The sequence below is a fragment of the Gopherus flavomarginatus genome, chromosome 3 (assembly GCF_025201925.1).
Source record: "Gopherus flavomarginatus isolate rGopFla2 chromosome 3, rGopFla2.mat.asm, whole genome shotgun sequence".
NCBI lineage: Eukaryota > Metazoa > Chordata > Testudines > Testudinidae > Gopherus > Gopherus flavomarginatus.
In genome coordinates, this window is record NC_066619.1 from 159,735,134 (window position 1) to 159,753,483 (window position 18,350).

At 44.4% G+C, this 18,350-nt stretch overlaps 1 protein-coding gene across 2 annotated transcripts in view; it reads left to right on the plus strand.

Moving 5' to 3' along the window:
- The window catches only part of CDS1 (CDP-diacylglycerol synthase 1), an 88,933-nt gene that overhangs the window by 52,944 nt on the left and 17,639 nt on the right, over positions 1-18,350 (plus strand). For both annotated transcript variants that reach the window (XM_050945189.1, XM_050945190.1), the window contains exons 7-8: positions 12,404-12,486; positions 15,000-15,087. In XM_050945189.1, the coding sequence (XP_050801146.1) occupies positions 12,404-12,486; positions 15,000-15,087 (171 nt within the window). The remainder of the gene's footprint in view (positions 1-12,403; positions 12,487-14,999; positions 15,088-18,350) is intronic.

An 18,350-nucleotide genomic window follows, 5' to 3' on the forward strand; every position in this document is an offset into this window, starting at 1 on the left:
GTTTGAGTTAAGGACCTTCTCATCTCTCTAACTTAATATTGTATTGCAACATATGGCCTCAGTGAATACAAGGCTGTAATTTGTGGTGAAATGTTGATATAAAGTTTGATTTATTCCCTTTCAGTGACAGATTTTTAAAGTTAAAAATGGATTACTAATTAAAATATGGAAGTAGTACACTTTTATCCTTGGCTCCTAAGGCTGAGAGATACTTGGATTATAATGGAAGGCAATTCATGCAACTCCAGAAGCCTCTCTGTGTGCCTCAGGTTTAGTCAAATAGCTCAATTTGTTGGCTGGAAGGTTGTTATTGTGACAGTTAAAGGCGATCTGGGACTATGCTCTGCCAGACTAGATTGTCAATCACTTAAAAAAAAAAAATTGAACCAATGTTTTTATTTCCACCACTGAGTGTCTGAGACTTGCACACAATAAATAATATCCAAAAGGCTGGTTTTAAAAACAAAATCAATCTCCACAGAGCTGTTAAACCATTCTTGAAAATAATCTAAATTCCATCTCTGTCAGACAGGGAGCTTAGAAACAGCCTTTACAGAAGCCTGTCCTTATCTTCAAGGTACTCAGTGTTTTGGGTCCAGACTCCCTAAACAATTACAAAAAGTTCCGGGACTGTGGTCAGCAACTCTGGTCCTCTGGCACAATAGAACTGTATTCTGCAAGGGTAAAGCTCATCGGTACAGGAAACAGAGCTTTCTCTGGGGATGGTCCCAGAATGGGGAATAAATTCCCACAGGATCAAAGAATCATCACAAATCTTGCCACTTTTCATTCTAAGTGCAAAGTGCACTCCTTCAAGAATACATATAATTTCACACTATTTTCCCCTAGGAAGAGGAAGGAAGAAAGACCAACATGTGACTAATTATAGTCATATCACTTATGCCCTTCTGGAAAGTGTTCAGATGCTCTGGTGGTGAGGGCTGTTTAAGAACATGAATAGAATGGAATTGGACATCTCTGGAAAGAGGAGTGTAGCATTTGTGTGTAGGAAGAAGCAATCTTAATTAGAGGGGGGAATATTTGCTCTTGGGCTGTATTCCGATAACACAAAAGGAGAGTAATAAAATCTTTACTGGATACCGAAGGGGGGAAGAGATCATAGTTCTTGGGTGTGATGTTACTTGAGTGGTGTAATTTAGATGACTATCACACGCACAGATTATATTTTCCAAAGCTTCCAGTCACTTTGAAAGACCCCACCATCACTCACCCCGAAACACATGCTTGCTTTCTCACTCACATGAAAAAAACCTTGAATGTTGAGCCCTTTAAGGAGGTGCCATGGTCGCTGTCACAAGAGAATAGGAAATAGCATCTGGTAGGGAAACTGAAGAAAATCCCCACAAAACTACCTGTTTTTAAAAGTTAAATAGCCTGTTAGTCCCAGGTGTCTAGAATTCATAATATTAAAAAGGCTTAATTGGTCAGCCCTGGCCAATGATGAACTCTAATTAAGCCTTTTCAATAAATAAAACTTTAAAGCAGCTGCTTTTGGTAAACTTGTCTTGAAATCTGTGTGTGGTAGGAACATGTGTACTGATGCTACAAAATTCATCTAATATACTAGTGGAGATGAATTACAGTGTGCTTAACAAAATGACGTTCTACTTTAAAAAGTAATACATTTCTAATTCTTACCAGTCCTAGCTCTAGAAACTTAGTTTCAATAGTCTATAATAAGAGGGCTTAACAGTTTGTCATGAGACTTCCATATCTATGTAACATGATACTTCCATGATACTAACTCAGGGGTTCTCAAACTGGGGGTTGTGACCCCCCTCGGGGTCATGAGCTGTCAGCCTCCACCCCTTAATACTGCTGCTTCTTTGAGTGCTTGCTCATATCCATTCCAGTTAGGTGTGCGCTCGCCGCGTGCACGTTCGTTGGAGATTTTTTACCCTAGCAACACTCGGTGGGCCAGCAGGGCGCCCCCTGGAGTGGCGCCGCTATGATGCCGGATATATACCCCTGCCGGCCCCTCCGCTCCTCAGTTCCTTCTTACCGCCCGTGTCGGTCATTGGAACAGTGGAGCGCAGCTTAGCTGACCTCCACCTCCCTAGCGATTCTCTCGTTTCTATTGTATTGTGTATATAGTTCGATTTCCTACAAGTATAGTTAGTGTTTAGTTATTAGTTCTGTAGTAGTTATTGTATATAGTTAAGAGGGATCGGGGATTAGCCCCTTCCCCTCACCCGGTACCGGGGCCCATGCCCAGTTCACCGGGCTTCAAACCGTGCTCGGCCTGTCATAGACCGATGCCCACAGGAGACCCTCACGACTCCTGTCTCAAGTGTTTGGGTGAATCCCATCTCACGGACAAGTGCTGCATCTGTAAGGCTTTCAAGTCCCGGACTCAAAAAGAGTGGGACATTCGCCTGAAGCAACTCTTGATGGAGGCAGCGCTGACTTCTCCTTCTTGGGCACCGCCTGCGGCACCGGGAACAAGTGCCTCTTCTGCACCGGAGCGCGCGACATCAGCCATCACCGGCCCAAGCTCCTGCTCGGCACCGCGCTCTCTCACCAAGGAGCAAGAAACACAAGCCTCCTGTGGCTACTGTATCTACGCCACAGTCTGAGCGCTTAGCTAAGTCGGACCGCCCGGCACTGACAACTGCCGCGGCACCGACGTCCTCCACGCCGTTGATTCCAGCCTCGCAAGAGCCGTCGAGTCTGGTGCCTGCCAGCTCCCCGGCAGGCGCCGTGGTTGAGCTTATCGTGCCCTCCACTCCAGAGACGTTCTCCACGGCACGGGACTTGATTGCCTTGATGGAGCCTGAGCTGCCTCAACCCACGGCACCGCCAGTGCAGGTTGTTCAGTCAATAGGCAAGCCGGCCCTCATTACACCATCTTTGCCTGGTGGTACTGAACGTCGCCAGTCCCGATCCAGGTCCCACAGGCACACTCAGTCCTGTCATCAGTCCCGGTTCCGGCGCCGCTCACAGTCCCGGTACTGCTCCCCATCGAGGTACTGGTCATACTCGCGGCACCGTTCGAGGTGCCGGTTGCTGACCAGATACTCTCGGCACCTCCGTAGGTCCTGACACCACTCGCGGCACCGTACCTCTTGCAGCCGATCTCAGCACGGCGATTCAAGGCACCGGTTGACCTCCCGGCACCACGCCGGTCGCAGGTCCCAGTCTCATTCCCGGCACCCATACGACTCCTGGTACCGTTCTTAGGCACTGCAGGAGGACAGATCGAGTGACCCGCATCAAACGGTCTCCACCCCTCCGTGGCCTTCTCGTCATCCGTCTACCTCCTCCCATGCAGACAGTGCATCCTATGGGGATTCGGATACTCACAACAGGTTCGCCCTTGACCCGGACCAGGGACCTCATCAGTGGTCCTTTTGGACACCTTGGGCTTATCACCAAGCCCAGGGTGAACCCACTATACCATCGCGCTCTGGCCCTTCCGAACACCGAGCGCCAGAGGCCACCGTTAGCAGACCTCTCCCGGCTGGTACGGAGGAATCTCCTGCCCACGTACCGGATCCACAAGATCTACCGGCTCTGGACATTCCTCAGGATCAGGAGTCAGTCCAAGACTCGCTTGTCCCCGGGGTTTCATCCTCCTCCTCCCCGGATGAAGCAGTGGTGGGGACGTCAACATCGGGACCACCTCCAATTGACCTCAAGTCACACCAGGACCTTCTGCGGCGTATCGCCCTTAATATCAACTTACCCGTAGAAGAAGTTCCTGAGGTGGAGGACCCTGTAATCAGTATACTGTCGGCGGAGGCTCTAACTAGAGTGGCCCTCCCCTTCATTCGTTCGATCCAGGCTAGAGCGGATACCATCTGGCAATCCCCGGCATCCATACCGCCCACAGCCAGAGGGGTGGAACGGAAATACATGGTGCCTCCAAAGGGTATGAGTACCTTTATGTACACCTCCCTCCCTGTTCATTGGTTGTACAGTCCGTCAATGAATGGGAGCGTCATGGCCAGCAAGCCCCTGCACCTAAATCAAGGGAGGCCTGGTGAATGGATCTATTAGGAAGAAAAATCTATTCCGCGGGAGACCTCCAACTCAGGGTGGCAAACCAACAAGCCCTCCTGAGTAGGTACAGCTATAACACCTGGGAGGCGGTAGGGAAGTTTACAGAGCTTGTCCCGCAGGACTCCCGCCAGGAATTCACAGCACTCGTAGAGGAAGGGAAGAAAGTTGTGCGGACCTTCCTCCAGGCCTCGCTGGATTCCGCAGCTAGAACGGTCGCCTCTGGAATCGCCATGCGATGTATATCATGGCTGCAAGTGTCAGGCCTGCCACCTGAACTTCAGCAGACTATACAAGACTTACCTTTTGATGGCCAGGGCCTGTTCTCGCAGAAGACGGACCCTAGGCTACAGAGTCTAAAAGACAATCCGTGTAATTATGCATTCGCTGGGAAGGTATACGCCACAAACTCAAAGACGGTCTTTCCGGCCGCAACCTCAGCGCCCCTACCCCCCGCCTTGGCCAAGGCAAGACTTCACCAGAAGGCAAGGTCGTACCAATCGCAGATGTCAGTCTGGGCCTCAAGGGGGTAACAATTCCGGTCCCACCAAGCCACCAGTGGGACCGAAACCAAACTTTTGAGGGTGCGCCCGAGAGCAGTGTACCAGTGGCCTCCCAGGATCCTTTTCAGTTCTACAACCGCCTTGCCCCATTTCTCCCTGCGTGGTCCCAACTAACTTCGGACCGTTGGTTCCTACGCATGGTGGAGTTTGGATACCGTCTTCAGTTTATTTCAAACCCCCCCCCCCCCCACAACCCGCCTCGTCCCTCTTCAGGGAACCCTCTCACGAGTAACTCCTTTTGCAGGAGGTTTGGAGGCTCCTTGCAATGGGAGCTATAGAGGAGGTTCCGGAGGAGTTAAGAGGCAAGGGGTTCTATTCCAGATATTTCCTAATCCCCAAGGCAAAAGGGGGCCTTCGGCCTATCCTGGACCTGCGAGGACTGAACAAATTCATGAAAAAGTTCAAGTTCCACATGGTATCCCTGGGAACCATCATCCCTTCCCTGGATCTCAGAGATTGGTACACCGCTCTCAACATGAAGGACGCATATTTTCACATCGCTATTTACCCCCCGCACAGACGGTATCTACGCTTTGTGGTGAATCATCAACATTACCAGTTTACAGTCCTTCCCTTTGGCCTCTCCTCGGCCCCTCGGGTATTCACGAAGTGTATGGCGGTAGTCGCCTCCTCCCTCCGCCGTCATCGAATACGTGTCATAAACAGATAAGAAAATTTAATAGCACAGAAGTACTTTATATCTCTTTGACTGTAAAGGGTTAACAAGTTCAGTAAGCCTGGCTGTCACCTGACCAGAGAACCAATCAGAGACCAGGATACTTTCAAATCTTGAGGGAGGGAAGTTTTTGTGCTGTGCTGTTAGTTTTGGTGGTGGTTCACTCTGGGGGCTCAGAGGGATCAGATGTGCAACCAGGTTTCTCTCCAATCTCCCTGATACAGTTTCTTATAGATTCAGAATAGTGAGTACTAAATAGATAAAACGAGTTAGGCTTATGTTTGTTTTCTTTATTTGCAAATGTGTATTTGGTTGGAAGGAGTTCAAATTGGTATTTTGCTGAAAAGATTTTAATTTGTACTTGTATACTTAGGCTGGGAGAGTATTCCCAGTGTCTATAGCTGAAAGACCCTGTACCTATACCATTTTTTTTAAATTTACAAAGATAATTTTTACTGTTTTTTTTCTTTAATTAAAAACTTTTCTTGTTTAAGAACCTAATTGTTTTTTTTATTCTGGTGAGACCCCAGGGGACTGGGTCTGGATTAACCAGGGAATTGGTGGGGAGAAAGGAGGGAAGAGGGAGAGAGAGGCTGATTTCTCTCTGTGTTAGGATTACTGTCTCTCTCAGGGAGAATCTGGGAGAGGAAGAGAGAAGGAGTGGGAAAGGTGCATTTTCCTCTCTGTTTTGTGATTCAAGGAGTTTGAATCACAGTGATCTTCCAGGGTAACCCAGGGAGGGGAAGGCTGGGAGAGGCAACGGTGAAGGAAAGTGTTTACTTTCCTTGTGTTAAGATCCAGAGGGTCTGGGTCTTGGGGGTCCTCGGGCAAGGTTTGGGGGGGACCAGAATGTACCAGGCACTGGAATTCCTGGTTGGTGGCAGCGCTACAGGTTCTAAGCTGGTGATTAAGCTTAGAGGAATTCATGCTGGTACCCCATCTTTTGGATGCTAAGGTTCAGAGTGGGGAATTGTACCATGAGAACATGTCTTTCCATACCTCGACGACTGGCTTATTCGAGGGACCTCCGAGGCACAGGTCACTGCTCATGTGAGCTCAAGGACCTATTCACCCGTCTAGGCCTGATAATCAATTTGGAAAATTGGTGCCTACGCAGAGAATAGAAATCATAGGGCAATTTGGTGCCTACGCAGAGAATAGAAATCATAGGGGCCACGCTGGACTCCAATCTTGCAACGGCCAGCTTGCCTCTACCTCGGTTTCAGGCTATAGTCTCCCTTGTACGAAGACTAAAAAGCTTCCCAACAACCTCTGCCCGCACTTGCCTTGGCCTCCTCGGTCACATGGCTGCATACACTTTCGTCACAAAGCACGCGAGACTGCGCATGCGTCCTCTTCAAACTTGGCTCGCCTCAATCTATCGTCCATGCAGGGACGCCATAGATATGATACTCACAGTTCCATCGAGCATTCTGGGCTCCCTCGACCGGTGGCTGACGCCATCCCTGGTGCGTACGGGTCGACCGTTCCATCCACCGCAGCCCTCCATGTCCCTAACAATGGACGCCTCATCTCTCGGCTGGGGTGCTCACCTCGGGCCCTTCGCACTCAAGGCCTTTGGTCCTTTCGGGAATTGGCGTGTCACATCAATGTCCGCGAACTGAGAGCAGTCCGACTGGCGTGCCAAACCTTCCAGCATCATCTACAGGGCCGTTGTGTTGCAGTGTTCACAGACAACACAACGACCATGTATTACATAAACAAGCAGGGAGGGATGCGATCTTCCCCCACTTTGTCGAGAGGCGATGCAACTGTGGGACTTCTGCGTAGCCCACTCAATAGACCTGGTAGCCTCCTTTCTCCTGGGAGTCTGGAACTCTCTCGCGGATCACCTGAGCAAGTCCTTCCTGTCCCACGAGTGGTCCATCCGTCCGGACATTCTCCATTCTGTATTCCGGAAGTGGGGCTTTCCCCAGATAGACCTCTTTGCCTCCCGAGAGAACAGGAAATGCCAGGTGTTCTGCTCCCTGCAGGGTCGCTCCCCAGGCTCCCTCTCGGACGCGTTCCTAATTCCCTGGAAAGGTCACCTATTTTATGCCTTCCCACCTTTTCCCCTCGTCCACAGAGTTCTACTCAAACTCCGCAGGGACAGAGCCCAGCTAATACTGATCGCCCTGGCATAGCCGAGACAGCACTGGTACACTCTGCTGCTCGATCTTTCTCTGGCAGACCCGATACCTCTGCCACTCTGCCCGGACCTCATAACGCAGGACTTCGGCAGGCTTCACCACCCGGACCTGCAGTCTCTCCATCTGACAGCATGGCTGCTGTCTGGTTGAACCAATCTGAATTGCGTTGTTCCACCTCTGTGCAACAGGTGCTACTGGGAAGCAGAAAGCCTTCCACATGGGCAACATATCTCGCCAAGTGGAAGCGCTTCTCCCCCTAGTGCGCCCAGCATGACTTTATTCCTGAAGGTGTATCGGTCCCCATTATCTTGGACTACTTATGGTCCCTCAAGGAGCAGGGCCTGGTGATCTCTTCTATAAGGGTGCATCTTGCAGCTATTTCCACCTTCCATCCTGGGGAAACTGGCAGTCCGATCTTCTCTCACCCCATAGTTTCCAGATTCCCCAGTGGCTTGGAGTGGCTCTACCCTCAGGTCAAGCGCCCATCCCCTACCTGGGATCTCAACCTCGTATTAGCTAGGCTCATGGGACCCCCTTTGAGCCTTTAGCCACATGCTCGCTGCTGTACCTGTCCTGGAAGACAGCCTTCCTCGTCGCTATCACCTTGGCTAGACAAGTATCGGAACTTCGCGCTTTGAGGGTGGATCCTCCGTATACGGTATTCCACAAGGACAAGGTACAGCTGCGACCGCACCCGGCATTCCTCCCTACGGTGGTCTCTGCCTTCCACATTAATCAAGACATCTTTCTACCAGTTTTTTTCCCGAAGCCGCACTCATCGCGCCGGGAACAACAGCTGCATACCGTGGATGTCCGCCGGGCCCTCACCTTTTACATCCAGAGGACCAAACCTTTCAGACGTTCGCTTCAGCTATTTGTAGCAGTTGCAGAGCGCATGAAGGGCATGCCAATCTCTTCCCAGCGGATCTCATCTTGGGTGACGTTCTGTATCCGGACATGCTACGACTTGGCCCACGTTCCGACTGGCCATCTCACCGCCCACTCTACTCGGGCTCAAGCCTCATCTGCTGCTTTCCTGGCCCACGTTCCCATCCAGGAAATATGTCGCGCGGCTACCTGGTCTTCCATCCACACCTTTGCATCACACTATGCATTGGTCCAGCAGTCCAGAGACGATGCCGCCTTTGGCTCAGCGGTCTTACATTCCGCAACGTCTCGCTCCGACCCCACTGCCTAGGTAAGGCTTGGGAATCACCTGACTGGAATGGATATGAGCAAGCACTCGAAGAAGAAAAGACGGTTATTCACCTTTGTAACTGTTGTTCGAGATGTGTTGCTCATATCCATTCCAAACCCGCCCTCCTTCCCCACTGTCGGAGTAGCTGGCAAGAAGGAACTGAGGAGCGGAGGGGCTGGCAGGGGTATATATCCGTCACCATAGCGGCGCCACTCCAGGGGGCGCCCTGCCGGCCCACCGAGTGTTGCTAGGGTAAAAATCTCCGATGAATGTGCACGCGGCACGTGCACACCTAACTGGAATGGATATGAGCAACATATCTCGAAGAACAACCGTTACAAAAGTGAGTAACCGTCTTTTCTCCTCCAGCATTCATAATAGTGCTTAAACATAAAAAATGGGGTTTTAATTTTGTAAGGGGGGGGGGGTCGCACTTAGAGGCTTGCTATGTGAAAGGGATCAGCAATGCATAAGTTTGAGAACCACTGCACTAACTCTTCATTGCAATTGTAATGTTCTAATCTTTAATTGTCTATTATATGTATATACAGAATATCACAGTATCACATTCTTTGTTTCATTCACATTAAAATAGAAATGTGGACATTTTTCATATTTAGGCATTGCTATAACCTATGCTGTATGAGATAATTGCTCTCAACTTAAAATTCTACTAAGTGCATGTCATAGGGCAGCCTCACCTGGGTGACCTCCAGTGCCAGGCCATGGTATGACAGGCATGGATGCCTCAGTTTTCCCTGCAGAGACCCCAGAAATAGTCCTTAAGTATATGTAACCCTTTCAGGGTTAATTATGAAAGTCCTGTATCCATAAATCATAACAAAAGTCCCACAACCATAGTCCATACAGTACATTAAGTAGATCCATAGAATCTCTCTGGATAGAAATTCCATGCTTGAATAATAAGAGTAGGAATATATTATCAACCACCTGGCCAGGATGGTGACTGTGAAGTGCCCAAGGAGATTAAAAAGGCTTACAAAAACAAAATATACAATAATAATGGGCTATTTCAACTGTCCTTCTATTGACTGGGAACATGTTACCTTGGAAAGGGATGCAGAAATAAAATTTGTAAACACATTAAATGACTGCTTCCTGGAATAGCCAGTCCTGGAACCTACAAGAGGTGAGGCAATTATTGAATTAATCCTACATGGAATGCAGGATTTGGTCCAAGAGGTGAATATAACTGAGTCACTCAGTAATAGTGACCACAATATAATTAAATTTTTAACATCCTTGTAGAGGGCTAAAATGTCAAAGAAACCCACCACAGTAGCATTGAACTTCAAATAAGGGAACTACACAAAAAAGAGGAAGCTAGTTAAATGGAAATTAAAAGAAGCAGCCAGAAGAGTGAAAGCCTGCAAACTGCATGGAAGTTATTTTAAAACGCCTTATAAAGGCTCAAACTAAATGCATACCTCAATTTAAAAAAAAAAAGGAACCAAAAAAATGCCGCCATGGGTGAACAACTGAGTAAATGAAGTGGTTAGAGGCAAACATGCATTCTTTAAAAACTGGAAGTGAAATCCTAGTGAAGAAAATGGAAAGGTGCATAAACTCTGGAAAGTCAAGGGTAAAAGTATAATTAGGCAGACCAAAAAAGAATTTGAAGAGCAACTAGGAAAAGACCCAAAAACTGACAATACTTTTTTTTTTAAAGTAAATCAGAATCAGGAAGCCTGTCAAACAATCAGTGGAGCCACTGGACAATTAAGGTGCTAAAGGAGCACTCAAGGAAGACAAGGCCATTGCAGAGAAACTAAATGAAATATTTGTACTAGTGTTCACTGCAGAGGATGTGAGGGAGATTCCCATACCTAAGCCTTTCTTCTTGAGGAACTGTCTCAGACTGAGGTGTCAGTAGAGGAGGTTGTGGAAGAAATTACTAGATCAAACAGTAATAAATCACCAGGAGCAGATGGTATTCACTGAAGAGTTATGAAGGAACTCAAATAGGAAATTGCAAAACTACTAACTGTGGAATGTACTCTATTGCTTAAATCAGCCCCTGTACCAGATGACTGGAAGGTAGTTCATGTAATGCTGATTTTTAAAAAAGGACTCCAGAGACAATCCTGGCAATTAAACTTTAGTTACCAGGCCAATTGGTTGAAATGATAGTAAAGAACAGAATTATTACATGCACGATAAAGACAACATGGTGAGGAAGAGTCAATGTGGCTTTTATAAAGGGAAGTCATGCCTCACAATCTATCATCATTGTTTGAGGGTGTCAACAAGCATGTGGGCAAGGGTGATTCAGTTGATATAATGTACTTAGGCTTTCTAAAAATCTTTGACAAGGTCCTTCACCAAAGATTCTAAAGCATAGTAAGCTGCCATGGAATAAGAGGGAAGGGCCTCTCATGGATCAGTAATTGGTTAAAAGATAGGAAACAAAGGGTTGGAATAAATGGTGAGTTTTCATAATGGAGAGTGGTAAATAGGGGATTCCCAAAGGATCTTTACTGGAGCTAGTGCTGTTCAATATATTCATAAATGATCTGGAAAAAGGGGTGAACAGTGATCTGGCAAAGTTTTTAGATGGTACAAAATTACTCAAGATAGTTAAGTCCAAAGCTGAGTGCAGAGAGTTAGAGACGGATCTCATAAAACTGGGTGAGTGGACAACAAAATGGCTGGTGAAATTTAGTGCTGATAAATGCAAAGTAGCGCACATGGGGAAAAATAATCATATAAAATGATGGGTTCTAGATTACCTTTATCACTCAAGAATGAGATTTTGGAGTCATTTGTGGATAGTTCTCTAAAGACATTACTCAGTGTGCAGTGGTGATCAAAAAGATAATATGCTAGGAACTGTTAGGAAGGTGATAATGAAATAGGAAATACCATAATGCCACTATATAAATCTATGTTACGCCTACACCTTGAATATATAGGGGATATATTGGAATTGGAAAAGATACAGAGAAGGGCAGCAAAAATGGTTAGGGAAGTGGAATACCTTCTATACAAGGTTAGATTAAAAAATCTGGGACAGCTCAGTTTAGAAGAGAGACAATTAAATGGGGATTGAGATAGAGGTCTATAAAATTATGCTGGTGTGGAGAAAGTGAATAGGGAAGTGTTATTTACCCCTTCACATAATACAAAAATGAGGAGTCACCCAATGAAATTAATAAGTAGCAGGCTTAAAACAAACAAAAGGAAGTACTTCACACAACGCACAGTCAACCCGTGGAACTCATTGCCAGGGGATGTTGTGAAGGCCCAAAGTATAGGTTCAAAAAAGAATTACATCAGTTCATGGAGGACAGGTCCATCAATGGCTATTAGCCAAGATAATCAGGGACACAACCCCATGCTCTGGGTGCTCCTAAACCTCTGACTGCCGTCTGCTGGGATTGGACATAAGGGGATGGATCACTTAATTGCCATGTTTGCTCCCTCTGAAGCATCTGGCTTTGGACACTACTAGAAGACAAGATGCTAGGCTAGATGGACCATTGGTCTGACCCAGCATGGCCATTCTTATGTTTCCGTAAATCAAGCGTTTAAACTACAGGATGCAAAATTCTAGGTCCGTGTTGTAGATATATTTCAAGAGGCTTTCCATGATTGTGATTGCTGTGTTTCAGAAATTAATTTAAATTGTTATACATTGTGGGCATACATCTCTTGCATTGTCACTCAGCCTGGTCTTTCCTTTGAGCTTCTGTACAGCTGCTTTAGCTGAAATTCGGTCTTTAACTATGTGTTTAGATCTATGTTTTCACTAATTATGTTGTTGCACTGTTAACAGTTCGCATGGACTCATGTCACTTTGCTGATCACTGTAACTCAGTCTCATCTTGTCATCCAAAATCTGTTTGAAGGCATGATCTGGTAAGGGGACTGTAATAAGCGGACTTATAATTTTATTGTGTATATATGTATTTCAGTTTGTGTAATTTAGGTCTTGTAAAAGCACTATCAGATGTCTTCATCTACCTGCTATAGAATTTAGTCCATTTTACAGTTTTGTTGGCCGAAGTCTAGTATGGACTACTTTTTTTTATAACATTTTAAAATATCAGAAATTAGTAGAGGACCAGACTCTTGGTATGCTACATTTTTCTTGCAAATCTGAAGGCCTCTTACACTGTAAGTCCAGGAGTAACTCCAGTGAAATTAATAGGTTTACTCTGGTTTTACACTCATGTAACATTGCACAAAATCTTGGCCCAGAGAAAAATGTCTGCTAGAGGCCAAGGTAAAGATTTTAAAAAAGAATATCCTCATGTAGGCTCTTTAATCCACATTTTGGTGCCTATGGCCTCACATCAGCAAGATATTTAAGCACATGAATAATCCCATCCCTATTCTGCAAAGCACTTAAGCATATGCTCAAGTCCTATTGAAGTAATTGGGACTTGTCTTTAAAGTTAAGCACATGCTTAAATAATTTGTTGACTAGGGATGGTGGTATTTGCATGTTAGGCACATGTTTAAGTACCTTGCTGAACTGAGAGCTAAAGTAAATGTGTTCTGAGTTTCAAAATTATGAGGACCCAGCAGCTCTCATTGAACTAACTGGGAGCTGCTGGTTGCTTAGCACTACTGTAAATAGGACACTTATCTAGGAGCCTAACTTCAGGCATCAAATTTTGAGTCTTGACCCAAAAAATGTATATAATTCTTATAAATAGAAAGCCCTCCTAAAGCAATCCTTTATTCACAATCTTCTTTGACAAATGTGCCGGAATGATTTTCAGTAAAAATACTGAATTGTTACGTGTCCAGCAAGGATAACTTTAGTACACAAACAAGCTTATCTTGTATTACTTGTCAGACTTTGTTTTGCTTGTACATGAAGTTGAGCTAAAATAACCAAAAAGTATTCCCAGTTTTTGGTACACAGTGGTCATGTGAACAAGGCAAGCTTTATAGTAAATTACACTTTTGTGCTTTATCAGGCAATATCAGTTCGGTTTTTTTTTTAAATACTTAACTTCATATATAAATAGTTCCAATTATCAAGAGTCAAAATACTTCTATTTTCTATTTAAATTTTAAGTGAAACTGATTGGGCCATCTGAAGATCAAATAAATCCCTACTCACTTCTGGGCTGGTGTTAAACTACAATGGTGTAATTAAACTTTACTACTGCAAAACTAAATTGCTTACTAAAGGTAGGGAATGTCCTTTCACTCTGCTGAACACAGATTGAATTTTGGGCTACATCTTCAGTTGTGAAAGACTAAGCAAGCACGCAGGAGCTCATCTGTGGCTTCAAAGTGCACTGCCTTGCATAAATTGCTTTTTACTTTCACAATACACACAAAATTGCAGTAATTGTGGGATTGATTACAGTTGTAAGATCCAGTTGGAAAACAACACAGCAAAACCCCCCAACTTTGAGTGCACTTGCTTAACAAATCCCTTAACAAGTTTTAAAACTTCCTGTATGAACCAGCATTTTGGGATATTCCACAGCCTCCATAGAAAGCCTATTCCAGTGCTTCTAAGGGAGGTTGTGAAATCCCCATTGTTGGAGGTTTTCACGAACAGGATAGACAGTCGCCTTTTAGAGATGATCTAGGTATACTTGGTTCTGCCTCAGTGCAGGAGGCTGGACTAGATGACCTCTTGAGGTCCCTTGAAGCCCTATATTTCCATGATTTTTCTGAGTAAACCTATTACTTATAATTATGTGATTCTGTCAAAGTTCAGCCTGATTCCTTTTCTGCCTGTTACAGCTTTTGTTGTTGAGTTCCAGTTACTACTGAAATAGTCAAGTTTTATGTCTGTCTGCAGAAGTGCCCACTGTTGTGTCAATGTGCATTTTAACTTTCAAAAGGAATAAAGGAAGACTAATAGACCTACAGGACAAAGTAGAGAGAGAACTCACTGGAGAATGTAGTATATAGCATCTGCCTTAATCCATTACAAGTATTGTATTGTTGTGGGGACGGAAAAGAGACCTTTATTAAAAAAATCTGTAATTTTTTTAATAAGGAAGTTGCTTGGCTTGATGTGATCATGTCATTATCTTGTGACTCTGTTCCTGTTTGTTTCTGTTTTTTTTACGTGTAGCACTGATATTCAAATCTGTTATGATACAAAAGTCCTCCAGCTGATGTGCAAATTCAGTACTCAAGTCAAAGGTGCTATATTTAAACACTTTGATAGGTCTTGCTTCCTTTGTTGAATAGAAGCTAAAATAGGTGTAGCTAAACTTCTGGAATTTGCAAAACCAAGTAGGTTGGCTTAACTAGAAACTTACTACATGTTAGTGCTTGATGAATAAAGCAAGAGAATACTACCATTTTGGGGTTTAAACAATGAATATTTTATGTGGTCTTTCAGTTTTAGGTCAGTTTTCCCCACCCTGAAATCTTTCTGTTTTATTCCTTAGGTTTCTGGTTCCAATCTCAAGTGTTATCTGCAATGATATTACTGCTTACATTTTTGGATTCTTCTTTGGGAGAACTCCATTAATTAAGGTATTACCATAACAATTCTCTACTCTTTTTAATTTATTGTAAATAAGTAGATACAACTGTCCTGGAATTACTAATATAGCAGACTTGCAACAATCTAACTTTGGTTTTCACACAGACATTCCAAGGTTCATTCAAAACTTATTTATGGAATGACATTTCTCTGGTATTTTGCCAAACTGAATATTCATTTTAATTTATAGATGTTATGCTTTTTTAAAAATGTAGTCCATATTGTGGCCAGATGTAGGCTTTTTTCCATAGATCACAAATGGGAGATATTTTGTCCAGAATGAGATCTCCACCCTGTGGGGAGTGCCATCTTGGGACCTCATTGCCTCCCAGGCAAACAAGAAAAATACCCTGTACTGCTCCAGAGCAGCTCTGGGCCAGGCTCAAAAAGCAACATCTTTCTGCTACCTTGGATGGACCACCTCAGATTTGCCTTTCCTCTCATCCCACTAATACCGTGAGTTCTGTGAAAAATTTGCAGGCTTGGATTCTCTTCATCATGCCCAACTGGCTGAGTCCGTATTGCTTTTTGAACCTCCTGAAGATCTCAACCCTTCCTCCTATCAGCATCCAGCCATTTCCAGATCCACTGATCCAACACAATGGTGTAACCAGTCACCCCAACCTGGGCCCTCTGCTATTCATGGCCTGGTATTTGGATGGGCATCAGATGTAGAGTGCTCATGTTGGTGGTGGTCCAATACATTCTCTTCTAAAGCAGGAAGGATTGTATCAGGAGATACTATTTGGCCAAATGGAAATGTTTCTCCTCTTGATCACAACAGCATCAGTTACCTTCAAAAGCCATTGTTTTCTGTAGTTTTAGACATCTAATCACTCTCAAGATATTGGGCCTATTCATCAGCTAGGGTCCATCTCGCAGCCTTACATTCTCAGGTGGAGGGCCATACTACCTTCACTCATCCAACAACAGAAAAGCAACACCACAATTGGATCTTAATGTTGTCCTTTCAGTCCTTACTAGGTTTTCTTTTGAACGAATAGCCACTTGTTTCATGTCTCACCTCTCAATGAAAGTTGCCTTCCTAGTTACCATCACATCAGCCAGAAGCAGCAAAGAATCCTGTGGCACCTTATAGACTAACAGAGGTTTTGGAGCATGAGCTTTCGTGGGTGAATACCCACTTCCTCAGATGCATGTCATGCATCTGAGGAAGTGGGTATTCACCCACGAAAGCTCATGCTCCAAAACCTCTGTTAGTCTGTAAGGTGCCACAGGATTCTTTGTATTTCCAGACTAACACGGCTACCCTCTGATACCTGATCAGCCAGAAGGGTGAGCAAGTTGGGAGCACTTATGGCAGATCTGCCGCATACCACTTTTTTTATAAAGAGAAGGTCTCTCTTTGCTGCTATCCAAAATTCATCCTATAAGTAATTTATGAGTTTCACATAAATCAAATCATCCACTTACTGGTATTTTTTCCAAAACATCATGCTTCTGGTGAGGCGAGAAGGCTCCACCGTCTTGATGTCTGATGGGTGATGGCGTTCTATTTGCAGAGAACAAAAGCAATAAGGAAAACCTCTAGACTATATATCTCCTTAGCAGAGTAATCAAGGGGTCAAGTATGACTTGCGCAGAGACTCTGCAAATGGATCTCAGGCTGCATCCTCCTTTGTTACCAACTAGCATGTATCTCTTCCCTGCCCCCTGCTCTAGGGCATGCGCGCCTACTCCACTAGAGCGCAAGCAGTCTCTACAACACCTCTACAAAACTTACTTCTACTAGAGATATATATATATAGGGTGATTACCTGCAGCTTTATCTGTACCTTTACAAAACATTATGCATTGGTCCAGATCTGTACTGCACATACAGCAATGGGAATAGCACTATTGCAGACATCCATACTGTCTGCATCCTCACACTCACCTCCTGTTTGACTACTGCTTTCTAATCTCCCATGTGTGGAATGCACATAGGGACCATCACTCGAAGAAGTGGAAGTTACTTATCTGTAACTGAAGGTTCTTCAAGATATGTATTCCCTATCTGGATTTTACTAGCCATCCTTCGACCCCTCTGCTGTGGATCATGACCAGATTTGTGGTAAGAGAAGGAAATGGAGAGGTATTGGTCTGCACTGCACTTTATACCTTTGATTCAGAGAACAAGGAGAGTAACAGTGCATCTGTGAAACAACAGATGCTGCCTATTAAAAATGTTGATTCAGGCACATGGTGCTCATGCCTGTCCACGTGTAGAACACAGATAGGGACTGTACATCTTGAGGAACCATACTTGTTTGCATAGATGCTCATTCTTCATCTGGTCTCTGCTTTGTAGTGTTAGGGGAGTTTCAAAACTCTATTCGAAGGACCTGCTTGTGATTGTACTTGCAAGACCTTAGAGGAAGTATTGATATGTGTTTTCACTAAACGTAGTGGTGGTGCAATGTTAGCAGCTTCAAAAGCTGCTGGGTTCAGAACTATGTGTATATATATATTTTTGTAAGCTACTTAATACAGCTACATTAAAAGAGCAAATTTATTCAAATTAATGGTATTGTGGGAAAAATCAAGCTTTGTGGCAAAGTTACTTCCTGTCTGGGGTCAGACAGGGATGGGTTTCTCTCTTACTTTTTGACATGGGCTTCCTGTAAAATAAGCCTTTATGACTTTCTTTGGACTTTCCTAAATCATCAAATATAGGCCACTGACCAGGGCATTGTAGAGTGTGCTGGACAATGTGTCCACTTAAACATGGTAAATCCTATGTCCCCGCATTTCCATACTCTGTGTTCCAGTTAACATAATATGATGAGAGAGATTTCTGCGATTAGCAGTCCAGAAAATCTAATATTTATGCCCCACAAACCAACTGAAGTCTTCACTGATATTATTTCTAATTACATTACTTTCTTTCCATGCAGGCCACTCATTAGAACAGTTACTGGGTAAAATTAAGCCATGAACAATTTTTTTCCACAGTCTACTTCTCCAGTATTTGCTAGTTCTGGAAAATAAGTAGCAATTTGTTCAAGATCTTCACAAACATAAACACATTTTGTTCTCTTGGTAATAAATCTTTGGTATTTTACTCATTTGCAAAAAAAGATTTTGTTGTTATCTAGTTCTTTATTCTTCAGTATTTTTGTTTTGTTTTGTTTTTTAGTCGATAGTCAGATCCCCCAAATTGTGCTTGGTGACATTCTTATGGAACTAAGTTTGCAGGAACTCTCTTCTTTAGGAAAGTGGTGATTTAATTAGATGAAATCATTGCTTTTCT